The sequence below is a fragment of the Hyperolius riggenbachi genome, chromosome 5 (assembly GCF_040937935.1).
Source record: "Hyperolius riggenbachi isolate aHypRig1 chromosome 5, aHypRig1.pri, whole genome shotgun sequence".
Taxonomy (NCBI): Eukaryota; Metazoa; Chordata; class Amphibia; order Anura; family Hyperoliidae; genus Hyperolius; species Hyperolius riggenbachi.
In genome coordinates, this window is record NC_090650.1 from 138,789,996 (window position 1) to 138,805,717 (window position 15,722).

General features: G+C 40.3%; 1 protein-coding gene across 4 annotated transcripts in view; it reads left to right on the top strand.

The window, feature by feature from the left end:
* The window catches only part of ULK4 (unc-51 like kinase 4), an 892,004-nt gene that overhangs the window by 519,416 nt on the left and 356,866 nt on the right, over window positions 1–15,722 (top strand). The window contains exon 31 of one of the 4 annotated variants that reach the window (XM_068236318.1): window positions 10,485–10,714. The exons of the other annotated variants lie outside the window; for them this stretch is intronic. Coding sequence (XP_068092419.1) covers window positions 10,485–10,500 — 16 coding nt within the window. The 3' untranslated portion in view covers window positions 10,501–10,714. Of the gene's footprint in view, window positions 1–10,484; window positions 10,715–15,722 lie in introns of those variants that run through there. 4 annotated transcript variants of the gene reach the window in all.

The following is a 15,722-nucleotide window of genomic DNA, read 5'->3' on the forward strand; positions in this document are numbered from 1 at the left end:
AAGAAAAATGTTCAGGCCTGTTTTATTAATCCAGGCTAAGATTTTGTTTAGCGTGTATTAAAACATGCACATTTCACTTCTCAATGTGAAATATATAAAATATAAACTGGATCTTCATGTACCCTTAGGCAACATGTACCTGGCTACTTACAGGGAGTGCAGAATTATTAGGCAAGTTGTATTTTTGAGGAATAATTTTATTATTGAACAACAACCATGTTCTCAATCAACCCAAAAAACTCATTAATATCAAAGCTGAATATTTTTGAAAGTAGTTTTTAGTTTGTTTTTAGTTTTAGCTATTTTAGGGGGATATCTGTGTGTGCAGGTGACTATTACTGTGCATAATTATTAGGCAACTTAACAAAAAACAAATATATACCCATTTCAATTATTTATTTTTACCACTGAAACCAATATAACATATCAACATTCACAAATATACATTTCTGACATTCAAAAACAAAAGAAAAACAAATCAGTGACCAATATAGCCACCTTTCTTTGCAAGGACACTCAAAAGCCTGCCATCCATGGATTCTGTCAGTGTTTTGATCTGTTCACCATCAACATTGCGTGCAGCAGCAACCACAGCCTCCCAGACACTGTTCAGAGAGGTGTACTGTTTTCTCTCCTTGTAAATCTCACATTTTATGATGGACCACAGGTTCTCAATGGGGTTCAGATCTGGTGAACAAGGAGGCCATGTCATTAGTTTTTCCTCTTTTATACCCTTTCTTGCCAGCCATGCTGTGGAGTACTTGGACGCGTGTGATGAAGCATTGTCCTGGATGAAAATCATGTTTTTCTTGAAGGATGCAGACTTCTTCCTGTACCACTGCTTGACGAAGGTGTCTTCCAGAAACTGGCAGTAGGACTGGGAGTTGAGCTTGACTCCATCCTCAACCCGAAAATGCCCCACAAGCTCATCTTTGATGATACCAGCCCAAACCAGAACTCCACCTCCACCTTGCTGGCGTCTTGAGTCGGACTGGAGCTCTCCGCCCTTTACCAATCCAGCCACGGGTGTAACGGGGAAAAGGGACAGGAAAAAGAGGAACATAATGATATGTTTATGCATCACCTTTCCATATAGAAAAAAGGTCCTGAACCGTATTGCAATAGCACAATTATGAAAACAAAGGCTCCTGAGGACACACCGGTGTATGCAAAATTGAAAAAATCTTTATTGGCTATACATGAAAACGAGATCACTATTGCATCAAACAACGGAGCTAAAAGAGCAACAGCGCTGTTGTCATTAAAACCAAGGCTCACCACCAATCACACTGACACACCTCCCCATACACACTAATCAGGCTTTGGGGTACCCCGTATGGATCACGAAACACAGTCCACCCGCAGAGGGCTAAGCATTAGAGGGAAGCAGCATAGAGAGAGGCAATTGCTAAGCAAGCATGTCCAGCAGCAATCGAACAGACGTAATTAAGTCTCATTCAAGAGGACCGGCATGCCCCATAACATGGCATTTACCACATGAGTGCTTATACTCACGACCTCCAACAGTCCGCCGAGAGCAATGCACTTCAGCTTCACCTGGCTATATTATGCCAGCCGCCCAGGTAGGCTGCAGATGCTGTATTCCAGAGGGGGCCCCCGCCTTGAGATGTGGTCCGGCGTGAGATCTGATGGCACTGGCAGTTTAAACTTCTCCTGCTATGGAGCCGGTAGTGTGCATATGCATTCAAGCATCTGGTGCAGAAGGTCCCCGCAGAGTTCAATCACTCCGATCACTCAGAGTCCGCCCACCAGCACAGCCGCCTCGCACAAGGCCTGTTCCCGGTAGCCGGCGCCACAAGACGCCAATCTCCACGCGTACTTGCGGAGTTGCCAGCGTGTCACCGCCTAGCGGGTCGGAGGTCAGTGGGTTTGGGTGGAGGCAGCCAATCACCGACTAGTTTCGCTTGGCAACACCAAGCTTCATCAGAGCGGGGCTTAGAGGAGTGAGCCTCCTTCTTAAAGGGCATTCCCGGCTCCACCTCCTCAAGCGCAACAATATTGTATTTTAAAGGCACGGGAAACGTGCTAATCCTGTCTCAGTATGTTAAAGGGGAATCAGAGTGCTGCATCTGGTATTGGGTAGACAACTATATCACATTGTCCACACATACTTCGACATATCTACCTCCCAAGGTGCGGATCTCTTACCCTACCTTACGGCATGAAGATACAGTGTTTTTTCAAGTGATTAAAATCTGTCACTGGCAAGGTCGTCAATTGGGAAAGTGAGAGGGGGGGGGGGAAGAGAGGGAAAGGAGGGAAGGGAAGAGGAGAGGGGGTTTTTTTTGTGCGGGGGGAGATAAAGGGAGGGGAAAGAGGGAAGGAGGGGGGGAGGGGAAAGAAAAACAAATCCTCTGACAAGGATTACAAAAACCATTTCAGAGAGAAGTCTATATTTAAACCGGCCGGGAAAATGGTCCCCAGGCAGTGCATCCACATAGCCTCCTTTTGCAAAAGCGCTTTCTCTGTACGCATAGTGCGAAAAGAGGGAGGGAGGTTATCAATTACCAGACCACGTAAGCCCATAGTCGATCCATTATGTTCCTCCTGGAAATGCTCCGCAACTGTGGATCTACGCTCCCCACTGACAATATCGCACATATGCTCCAACAGACGTGTCTTACAAGCACGGGTAGTCATTCCAACATAATACTTTCTGCATGGACACATAAGTAAGTACACAATCCAAGTTGTATTGCAATTATAAAAAGATTTTATTCTGTACTGTCTTAGACCATCCTTTACCAATCCAGCCACGGGCCCATATATCTGGGCCATCAAGACTCCTGGATGAAAATCATGTTTTTCTTGAAGGATGCAGACTTCTTCCTGTACCACTGCTTGAAGAAGGTGTCTTCCAGAAACTGGCAGTAGGACTGGGAGTTGAGCTCGACTCCATCCTCAACCCGAAAAGCAGTAGGAGAACAGAGGCGCCAGCAGAGATCAGTGGCGCTACACCTGCTATTGCTGAAATTCTGTCTTGTCCCCATTTTTATTGCCTGATGAAGTGGGCTGGGCCTGCGAAACGCGTTGCACTGTTTTGGGGTACTAATTAATAAATGTGACTACTATTCAGACAGTCTTTCGTGTCTGCTTTATGGAGGTAAGTCCACCACTTCCTCCCAGCAAATTTTAAAGTTTTTATCCACTTTTATCCTGCTGGCGCCTCTGTTCTCCTACTGCTATACCGTGTCCACCCCTGGTGGAGGGGTGATCTACCCCCTTTCGCATCTACAGAGAGCGACTTCTTATCCCTGAGTGAGGACAGGTCTAATCTCCTCACCTGCCTATACAGTGGTTGCCTGTGTGGTAACCCATGTTTGTGAGTATAATTTTCTCACGATAACCTTTACTTCATTTATGCTTAACATACTACACTATATTGGGCTCTCGGTTTCTCTACACTTTATCAACCCGAAAAGGCCCCACAAGCTCATCTTTGATGATACCAGTCCAAACCAGAACTCCACCTCCACCTTGCTGGCGTCTGAGTCGGACTGGAGCTCTCTGCCCTTTACCAATCCAGCCACGGGCCCATATATCTGGGCCATCAAGACTCACTCTCATTTCATCAGTCCATAAAACCTTAGAAAAATCAGTCTTGAGATATTTCTTGGCCCAGTCTTGACGTTTCAGCTTGTGTGTCTTGTTCAGTGGTGGTCGTCTTTCAGCCTTTCTTACCTTGGCCATGTCTCTGAGTATTGCACACCTTGTGCTTTTAGGCACTCCAGTGATGTTGCAGCTCTGAAATATGGCCAAACTGGTGGCAAGTGGCATCTTGGCAGCTGCACGCTTGACTTTTCTCAGTTCATGGGCAGTTATTTTGCGCCTTGGTTTTTCCACACGCTTCTTGCGACCCTGTTGACTATTTTGAATGAAACGCTTGAATGTTCGATGATCACGCTTCAGAAGCTTTGCAATTTTAAGAGTGCTGCATCCCTCTGCAAGATATCTCACTATTTTTTACTTTTCTGAGCCTGTCAAGTCCTTCTTTTGACCCATTTTTCCAAAGGAAAGGACGTTGCCTAATAATTATGCACACCTGATATAGGGTGTTGATGTCATTAGACCACACCTCTTCTCATTACAGAGATGCACATCACCTAATATGCTTAATTGGTAGTAGGCTTTCGAGCCTATACAGCTTGGAGTAAGACAACATGCATAAAGAGGATGATGTGGTCAAAATACTCATTTGCCTAATAATTCTGCACTCCCTGTATTCCCTTATCTGCACAGGCAGTTGGAACTAAGCCTAATAACCTTAGTCAAGTAGGGACCCCAAGGACACAGGCCACATAACAGTAGGATGGGTCCAACTGCTTTGCCCAGTGAAACCAAACTGACAGAATACCATGGTGTGGTTTCATCAAGCAAAGCAGTCAGACCCATACTCTTGCTATGAGCCCCATGTTACCACTGCCCCAATATGTCTGAAGTATGAGTAGCTCCAACCACTTTGGAGCTACTTAGATTTATCCTAATGGATTCTGTGTAAATAGGGATTTTGGTATAAAAACTCAATAGACTTTCATTTCTGTTCAGGATGTGGGCTATTGTAAATTTGGGTTTGCATGTCTTATATGAGAACTTTTGTTTTTCTAAAGCGTTATGTTCTTTAAAAGAATTGATTTGCTAAGATGGAGGAAGACAAAACAAGACACAGGACATTTTACGCCGCACTTTTCTCCAGGCGGACTCAAATCAACAGCTGCGAGCATGCACTCATTAGACAGTAGCAGTGTTGGGGAGTCTTACCCAATGTCTCCTTACTGAATAGGCTTCCTGAAGAGGAAGAGCCAAAATTTGAACCCTGGTGTGAGAGGCAGAGCCCTTAACCAGTACACTAAGGAAGGCACTCTGTAGTCATTTAAGAACTAATTGTGCATTCCTACCAATTCTATATTTTGTATTCTGTATTTTGTATCATTTTTGTATTTTGTCACTAATTATGTATCTTGTATATTGGTGTACACCATTGTCTGTATTATTATGTACCCCATGCTTGTTTCTTACTTTTTACAGTGCCACAGAATATGTTGGCGCTTTATAAATCAATAATAAATCCTTCATCATTGGCAAATAAGCTGGCAGTAGTTTAAAAAATACTTATTTCAGGACAGAACAGGATTAAAGGGAACCTGAACTGAGTAACATTATTTAAAATACTTACCTCACCGTCAGTTCCTCTCAGAGGTACAAGGTAATGTCCATGTTTCCCTATGGCTCAAATGGGCTATATTACAGTTTAACAGTGTGCTGACTAGGAAGCTGTTATGGGGTAATGGCCATTTTCAAAATGGCGGACAGAGAAATGTATTGATCACAGTGGACAAACAGGATGCAGGAGAGGAGAAAAAGATTGATGAGCAGACTACATGGGAGGTAAGTATGACCTGTGTATGTTTATTTTGACTTCTTATTTTCAGTTCAGGTTCTCTTTAAGCACAGATGCACCCAGGTTCTCCTATTGCAGTGGAATAGAGAAAAGGCTGTGCAGTACTTGATCATCCTGCCAGTATAGGCACAGCCAATACACAGCTGTACTGTTAGCACTTAGCCAGGGGACTCCAGAAAGGACCATTTATTTTCTGCAAAAGTCTGGAAGTAGAAATGTATTTGTCACTGACACAACCATAGTCTTCTGTGCTGAGCTGCACCTCTAATGCTCACTTGTCCTTATTGCTCTTTCTGTTTTGTAGTTTAATGAACAATTCCACGCATTATTTCAAATAAATCAGTGAACTTCTAGTGCCATCCAGGAAAGACTGCTTTTTTGTTAACCACTTGAGGACCGCAGTGTTAAACCTCCTTAAAGACCAGGCCATTTTTCCCTAAGTTTGCCACTGCAGCTTTAAGGCCTCGCTGCAGGGCCGTACAACTCAGCACACAAGTGATTCCCCCCTTTTCTCCCCACCAACAGAGCTCTCTGTTGGTGGGGTCTGATCGCTCCCCCAATGTTTTTTTTAATAAATATTTATGGTAATATTTTTTAAATAAATTTACCTATTTATTTATTTATTTTTTCCCTGAACTCCCTCCCTCCCCCAGCCAGCCAATGACGGCGATCGACTGTCATAGGCTTCAGCCTATGAGAGCCGATCGCTCTCCTGTGTCCCAGGGGGACAGTCGTGTCACACGGCTGTCCCCAGTACAGCGCTGCTGTAGATCACAGCACTGTACAATGTTTACAGACAGCGATCGCCTATGGGAGCGCTGATATGCACGCGCATCGGTGTACGCTATCTTCTCCTGCTAGCCCCATTGAAACCGTTCACGCCAATCGGCGTGGAGCGGTCCTGGGACTGCTGCCGCGTTCATGCTGATTGGCGTGGTGCGGTCGAATAGTAGTTAGTCTTAAGATGGTCACACACAATACAATAATATGATCTGATTTTAAGGCAATTCGATAAATATGATCGGATCTACTGAAAAAATTGAAAGCTCTTTTTTTTTTCCATTCGACTGAAAATCAGATGGGATTTCCCTTTTTTTTTCTGTTCTTATCGATCCGGAATGCTGGAAATTTTTCTTCATTTTTTTCCAAAGATTGTATGGTGTGTATTAGATTGTCAATTTATTAATATAGACACCCTTGCAATTTTCTCAGAGTTCCCAATATCATAATTGGGGAAAAAAATAACATGCGTGTGGTACATTGGTCATATTTTTGAAATGTTACAATCAGTCAGTAAAATTTATTGCAATTCTTAAACGGATATATAAAAAATGGTATGGTGTGTGGCCACCTTTAGAAACTCTGTTCAGACAATCTTAAAGGTAACACGAGGTGAGAGGGATATGGAGGCTGGCATGTTTTTTTCCTTTTAAATAATGCAGATTCCCTGGCTGTCCTGCTGATCCTCTGCCTCTAATACTTTAAGCCATAGACCCTGAACAAACCTGCAGATCAATGTCTATGACAAATGTGACAAGATTACCTGCATGCTTGTTTCATGTGTGTGATTTAGACCCTACTGACCAGAAAGATCAGTAGGACTGCCAGGCAACTGGTATTGTTTAAAAGGAAATAAATATGGCAGCTTCCATAGGTCTCTCACCTCATGTTCCTTTTAACTGTCTGTTCTGTTTAGTTTACTGTATCCTGATACTGCTTCATTTTTACTTGTTATTCTCTTAAAATCTTGCTTCCTCTGTAAAGCTAAATACACAAACACATATGCAAATGTTGGCCACCAGAAACAATCATTCCTTATTGCAGGATAACAGGTGCCAACAAATATAAGATACACACACACACACACACACACACACATATATATATATATATATATATATATATATATATATATATATATATACATGTATATACTGTGTGCGTGTGTGTGTGTGTATATATATATGTACATATATATATTGTGTGTGTGTGTATGTATATATATATATATATATATATATATATATATATATATATATATATATTTTCAGTAGCCCACGTTTGTCAGTATAATTTACTAATACCCATTTATATTTGCAAATATTGAAATACTGCACTATGTTGGCTCTTGGTTCCCCCATAACCACCACTTGCTTTTCATTATCACTCACAATCATCATTATTGTTTTGGGCAAGATTGTAGAATGAATATAGTGGTTTCCCGCTTTGAATTCTTTGTTATGTGTTTTTGCATGCTGTGCTTTATTGTCTTCTTTGCTGTCTTTGTCAGCAGCCCTGTATGGGATTTGGGGAGGTCATGTGTGAGACAGCAACAACTGTCATAAGAGTTTTTACCTATAATGACATTACAGGGATTCCCAGGGCCTGATCTACATCTTTGGAGCCTGTAAGCACTGACGTTTTAGGGTCTTAAATTCTGCCCTTTGCCAAATCTTCTAACCCTCAAATTCACATGCAAATGTGGATTCGTCCACTAAATTGCACTTTAAGTGTGCTACCTGCCCCATTCCCTAATGAAACTGTATTATTTAGGAATATAGAGCATAGCAGAGATAAGCCTAAGTGTAGCTTAGTTTTACTGTATACAATCAGTCCTTGGTGCCCCAGTTTACCTCCTCCTCATTAGCTTAGTCAAATCCGACTCTTTGTGACTGTATGGACTTTGCATGCCAGGTGTGTCTATCAATCACTGCTTCTTTCAGCTGTTGTATAGGCATGATCATAGCTTCACAGATGGTCTCTATCCATCTGCCTCTGCCTATCTCTTCTTCTTTTGCCTTCAATTTTTGCCAAACGTCAAGGATTGCTCCAAAGAATCCTGTCTTCTCATTATGTAGCCAAAGTATTTGAGTTTTAATAGTAACATCGACCCTTTTAATGAACACTCTGGCCTTATATCTTTAAGTATTAATTGGTTAGATCTTCTGGCAGTCCAGAAAATTCTCAAACGCTTTCTCCGCGCCCACAATTAAAAAGCATCAAAATTGCTACGTGTGACCTTATTTATAGTCCAACTTTCCAAGCCATATGTTACTACTAGGAACAACTGAGTTTGAAGAGGCACCCAAAAATGGTTAAAACTGAGTTAAAAACAATATAAAAATGAAAAGATAGATGTGGCTTACCTCTCAGATGACACAATCAAATTTGTGATAAAAAGACCAGTATTTATTTGAGCACAGGCAACACATTTTGTGGGTGCATGCCCACTTCATCGGGCCATCAACAGTACCTATAAAATTTAACAAGAAGCATTCAGTTTTTGCCAACAAAATATAAATACATGACTATGCAAATGTCCTAAAAACATGCAAATGCACATTATGAATTCAACATACCCATATATAGTATACATTAATTTTTAATGTAATATAATAAAGTAATATAGGATCACCATATGCCTAATCAAATCTGATTAGAGAGAGATCTTTCAGCTGCCCATACGCCACAGGCCGATTCCCGATCAATTTTCATGCAGCCTACCTAAAGAAGCTAGGACAGGCATGGGCAAACTTGGCCCTCCAGCTGTTGAGGAACTACAAGTCCCACAATGCATTGCAGGAGTCTGAGAGCCACAGTCATGACTCATGAAGGCAAATGCAAGTTTGCCCATGCCTGAGCTAGGATGTAGATAAAGATGTAGATAAAGAGGTGGTGATTCAGAAGGCAATGAGTAGGGAAATTATAGTCCATCACTGTGCTCTGACTTGCAGAATTCCCTCCCCTAATCATTAGAAGCTCAGCCAACTGTCTATCCCCAGCTTCTGTGTGCTGACAAGGGACTACATCACTTTTTCCAACTGCCAGTGTGAACTAAGTGAGTATTAAGGTGGCCACAAACAGTCCAATTTCTAGCGAAAAATCGTTTGAGCGATCAAATAATTCTGATCGGAAGAAAAATCGTTCACTACACCATCAACGAACCAATCTTTGCTTCCTATCTATCACAACCAACAAGAACAATCCAAATTTTGGTTTGACAAAAATCCAATCAGACGACTATCTTTATAATCGTTCATAATTGATTGTGCCCATCAACTGAGATTGTTTAACACCAATCCGATCAGAATTTCTGATCGCTCTAATGATTTTTCGCTAGAAATTGGACTGTTAGTGGCCACCTTTAGGATGCACTGGCCAGATCTGTACTGTGTAGGGGATTCAGTTTGATGCACTTATGGTCCAAACAAATTACCTCTACTCTCTTGCACAAGTACAGTTTACTTTTAAACAAATTATCTAAAACGTAAAAACGTCCAGCTTGTGTATAATAAAGCTTAAACCGATGATAAATATCGGTTTAAGTTTTATTATACACAAGTTGGAGGTTTATTTAATTTTGCAAAATATGCCGTCCTAAAATATTCGAAATCTTTAGGTGTAAGTGCCAACACATCTGTTACAGCTGTGGAAAAAGATATCCACCTTACCAATTCCTTTGGACAGATGCTTAAATGAAATCCACAATAAAAACCACAATGAAAACACCGCAGCATTGGTATTAATAATTAACAGATCTACTGTAGCTTATGGTGATGTATTTCACATAAATCTAGAGCCCAGTCTTGCACCATAATGTCTCTGTATACCGTATGCTTATTTATACACAAATTGTGTGAGATCTGAGACCCAGCCATTTCCTGCTAGGTTTGTATGTTCCAATTACACAGGTAGTGTTCTGTGACTCAGCTCACCCACTGTGGCATCACAGTGTTTCAGGCATAATCAGTGGCATTTGGCTTTGATTTGCCGTTGAGTTAGCTTCACTGAGAGTGAAAGCAGAAAACTGCACAGGCAATGGATGAAAGTAGAAATAGTGGATTGATGCATCTAAATAGCTAAACTTTACCACATTTTAATGCACATTTATCAGTTTGTCATTGTAATTGTACTTGTTGCAATTATTGTGGACTGGAGTTAAAGTGCAAAGCATACAACCATATAAAATTCAATTTACAATAACGTAATTTGCAGGACAATCTATTGTGTGTATGATAGATAATAAAGAAGTAAAAATGTTGTGTCTGCTTTTTTCTAATAACAGTGCAGAGGTTCAGTAGATTGCATTCCATATTGAAATTAATAAAGAAGCTTGGTGAGGGAGGCAGACCATGTCTAGGGGAAGGTTAAGAGGTACATGGCTCTGTTTGAGCAGAGAAGAAAGAAAATTAGAGAGCGAGAGTTGTTGTGTGAGGTGTAAATCTGTACACCCAGCACAACTGAATAGCAGAATGTTTAAGAATTGCAAGTAATAAATTGCTATTGGACATTTTATCATTTAGAGTCCATTCCTTATTTCCTAAGCCACTTGTCCCTTTCTTTATGATATTTGACAAACTGCCTCTTTTGCTATAGATTGGTTTCGGAATGGGAAAGGGGTCGGGGCCTTGTCTGTGTTTTTATTGCTGTCCTATGTCTCCATCTGTGAGGCTCTCCATCACTTGCTGCCCAGACAGTGAGTAACAGAAACATCAGCAAATAAAGCATGTTTGGTACAGTGGGGAAGGGTTAGACAACCCAACATGTTCTGTCTCTTCATTCCGCCTCCTGGGGCTCATGGCTGTTATTTAAAGCCACAAAGCTTCATGGAATTCCCGGGGACAGAAAATCTCCGAAAAGGGTTTTTTTTTTAACCCTTTTCAAACTCTTTAAAACTAAAATGTGGCTATGAGTAAACATATTGGGCATGATGCACAAAGCTTTTTCACCTGTTTTTCTCTGTTTTTACATTATCTATGTTACATTTTAGACTAAAGGTGGCAACACACCATACCATTTTTAAATGTCTTTTCAGCTCAAGAATTCCAATTCATTTTTCTGACTGATTGTAAAATGATAAAAATCTGACCAATGTACCACATGTAAAATTTTCCGCAATTATGAAAAAAAAAAAAAAAAAAAAAAGATTGAAAACTCAGTAACAAATTGCTTGGGTCTGTACATCAAGAAACTGATATTAATAAACTGACAATCTACCCGACACCATTCAATTTTCATACAAAATTGATCAGAAAAATCCAGCATTTGAAGAAAAACAAGACATTTGATCAGATGAATAATTAAAAAAGCTTTCAATTTCTTTGTACAACCGATTATCTTTATCAAATTGCTTTAAAATTTGATCATTTTCTTGTATCATGTGTGGCCACCTTTAAAGGCATGATCGAGCTGTATTAATTTTAAGAAATCAATTTTAGGTAGAGCTTAGTGAGTCAAATGAGATCGGTTTGCCAATGGAAACAATTTGGCTTAGGGACAGCATACCCTGCACCTGCCAAAAGAAGATATCAGTTGTTTTCTTTAATTATGTAAGAAATGTATTATTCAGAGTGGCATTATGGTCAGTATTTGTTGCAAACCATCTAGCCATTTAGACAATTGTGATGCAAAGTAATACTTCCAGACACTGACACTGGCAATGGCTCTGGCAGTCCCCTTAGGCTAAGAGCACACTTGCACGCTTCTGTGCATTCTTCAGCAACACATCAATGTTACAGACTGATACACATTACTGGAAAATGCACAGAAGAGCGCAAGTTTGCGCAGGCCCTTCATTTGATGTGTTATCTAAAATCTATTTCTCAATATGAAATTGTTAGGTGCCCTGTTACACTTTGAGTTTTATTGCATGGTGTTTTAATGCAATTTTTAAATTTCCATAGCAGTGCATTTAAAAATTTTTTTTTTTTTGCGGATGCAAGAACGCATTAAAATGTAAAAGGGCCTTTAGTGTTCCTTACAAACAAAATTAAAAATATGTCCAACTTGGCAAACAATGTTTACAAGTGGACTGGAAAGTAATATAGAATTTTGGGTAGACTTTCATCTCAAAAGAATCAATAAAGTCTTGTGTAGACTGGAAGGAGGGTGGACCATGGTAATCCATGTATTGAGAAGACATGAAGGGGACAAAAACACCTGGAGCTAATAGTACAATTCACCAGGATGCCATGTATACAGGAGGATAAGGAGATTTACTTACGCTTTTCAGGTTGCAAAATAGTGCAACCACCAATAAGGCTCATAGATGAGTTCCTGCTCCAGCTCAGGCTTGAAGAAGACCCTCAGGTCGCACTCTTGTTATTTTGTTTAGTCCTCTAAGGTGGAATACACTAAAGCACAACCTTCCAACAGAGGTGTACATAGTAACAACAAGTGGATGTAGGCGCCCAAAATATAAAATTATTTAAAAGTAGTTTAAATAGGAGAGGTAGGGTTGGCTTACCTTTACTGTAGCATTCAAAATGCCACCACAGCTTAAAAGGAAGATCAAAATATTTATTGGATAATAAGGCCAGACAACACATTTTGTAGATGTTCCTTGCTTCCTCAGGTCAGTGAAGACCAAAAATATACATAATGTAACCATAAGCACTCACCATATAATTATGATAATTTTAGCCAAAAACAAAAAATGAATTCATCATGATAGGGAAATATATGCCCTTAAATAGACATTTAAGGTGGCCAAACACTTATAGATTTGCAGCAGATTCGTCCATCAGATAGATTTCTGTCAGATGCCTGTCAAGTAGAATCGGACAGGAATCTATCTGATGTGTGCCACACACTAGGAACAGGTATCCAATAGATTTCAGAATGAAATCTATTGGAAATCTATCTAAATGCATTATTGGACCATTAGATCCAATGCAACTCTATGGGCCATCGATCTGCTGCCAGCAGCAGATCGACCTAGATCTTCCATCCTGTCAGATAGATCAAAATCCATCGAAATCTATCAAAATTGGCCACAAATCGATCAATCGATAGATTTGAAAGAATCAATTTCAGAATCGATCGATCGATTGATGGCTGAAATCGACCAGTATATGGGCCCCTTTAAAATTCAAATTGAAATTCAATTCATAACAACTGTTCTGGGTGTCTCCAAGGATAAGTGTATGATGACCTCATTCAGGCATGTAATGAAAAATCCTTGCAAAGATTATTATTTTGAGGTTTAGTAAACAAACAGGACTATAAGACTTCTACTTGATACCACCATTCCACGTTTGGGAATAAAAACTAGTAAAGCTTCTCTTGTGGAGACATGAACAGATCTTTATGGATTGAAGTGGGCTTAAGGTTAGGCACTCTCTTAACAATTTATAGATTTCTGCTGGCAATCCATCTAAGCCCAGTGGTTTTTGCACTAAGGTAGCAAGACACTACATTTGCTGTGCATAGAGTAGTGTGGCTTCTGAATGGAAGTGTGTAAAAAATGTTTAAAGAGAGCTCATCTTTAACTCATACAAAGCAGCAGGTCCAGCACCTCCAGAGCTTTGCTCGTTCCAGATATCCACAGATTTAGGCAAGCCATGAGGGTGTGAAAAAGCCAGTCTCATTTAAGGAGCTCCAAGCACTTTGAAAATAGGAATGCATCCTACACAAACAATAAACATATCCAAAATAGTACATATATCTATGTAGACAAAAAGGAGAGCAAACTTACCTGAGGTCTCCTATGGGGCCCCAGGCCCAAATATATGAGGGGAGCTGTCAATTTACATACAAATGACTATTAATCCTCTGCACTCAAAACATGCTTACAGAAAGTTGGAACACTAGTTGCAATAAAAACAACTAGGTTGAAAATTTGTATTTGGTTGCGAAAATTAGGGATTTTGGCTTCCAAAATGGACTGAATCAGTTTGTACCACAACAGTCAGAAAGCGAGTAAACACTTCATACCAACATGAATCTAGCTAATAAATAATATGTGAGAAGAACAAGAAGCAGTGCGTTAAAACACACACATGTAAAGGGCAACTGAAGTAAGAGGGATATGGAGGCTGACATATTTATTTCCTTTTAAAGAGTAACTGTCAGGCTGCAGAAGCTAATTTAAACCTCTATTCTCCTGTGTTAAACAGTTTAGAAGGAAGCCCAAAAGCCATTAGTGAAGATAAAAATCTCAGTTACCTTTGATGTGTGCTTATCAGCAAGGCTGTTATAGACCCAAGAGGACGCAAGCCGCATACTATACTGCAAAGCATTCTGGGGCCCTCCCCTCGGCTGCTAATGAGACGTTACAGCAGCTTGTAATCAGTCCAGCGCGTAGCACTGATAAATCTCCGGGCAGAGTACACTGCAGGAGTCAGCTATTGTTCCTAGCCACATGGCTCATTAATATTCACTGCACACTGTGTTGTTCAAGTAGGAGCTTTTCTGTGATCAGGAAGCAGGCAGGACATGACGACACATTTGACTGAAAAACATGGAGCCTGCCATGAGCTGTCAGGAGCATCTATCTCTGCATATACTATATACAAATTCTGTGAAATCCAAACGTGGACAGTGAAATGCATATGTAATGTAAGTACAGCCAATCTTTAGCTACTGATATATGTGTTTATTTTCTCTGAGACCTTATACCTAACAGCTCCTCTTTAAGCAATACCAGTTTCCTGGCCATCCTGATGATTCTTTGTCTCTAATACTGTAAGCCATAGACCCTGAACAAGCATGCACCAGAACAGGTGTTTCTGACATTATTGTCAGATCTGACAAAGTTAACTGCCAAATAGATCAACAGGGCTGCCAGGCAACTGCTATTGTAACACCTACACAAAACACCTAAACAACTGATTTGTTGGTTCCAGAGATCCACAGATTTGTGGGCTAACTCTGATGCCAATACATGGCCAATCTCACCATCAATCCCTTTCTGATCTCTTATTTTTGTAACAAATCCTCTAACTTTATTTGCCTAGTTAATGTAAATAAAGTCAAGAAATAACTCACTGTGTTAACCAGGGAAGAGGAGTACATCATGGACCATTTGAAAGAGCCAAGGACATAATTGAAGACATTTTATAGAATTCTTATGAGCTCTGCTAAGAGTAGGTCATGTTGTGTGTTGAGTACAGAAAATGGCATTATATCCTTTTTTATATGTTAGTTTGAAGTAAATAAACTCCCAGTGGTGAAATCTTCTTTGGCTTCATGGCCACTGATTCCCAATTCTGACTGGTAGAAGAGGCAGTTAGCTTTTTGTAAGGATTACTACACAAAATAATGGTTTGGCACAATAGCACACCAATGTATTTATCAGGACTCCCTACCATGATAGCTTAGGATAGCTCAGTATTGCAAATGTATCAGATCATCTCAGTCTGGAAAGGATAGGTTAGGACATTGGTGTTAGACTCTAGGTCAGTTAATGTGGACCTACACTCAGAACTTCCTCTCTGCTCTAAAAGATACTCAACAGCATAATAACATTTAAAGAAAAACATTTCTTTGTTACAGCTTATTCAAATCCTGCAATAAATCTGCA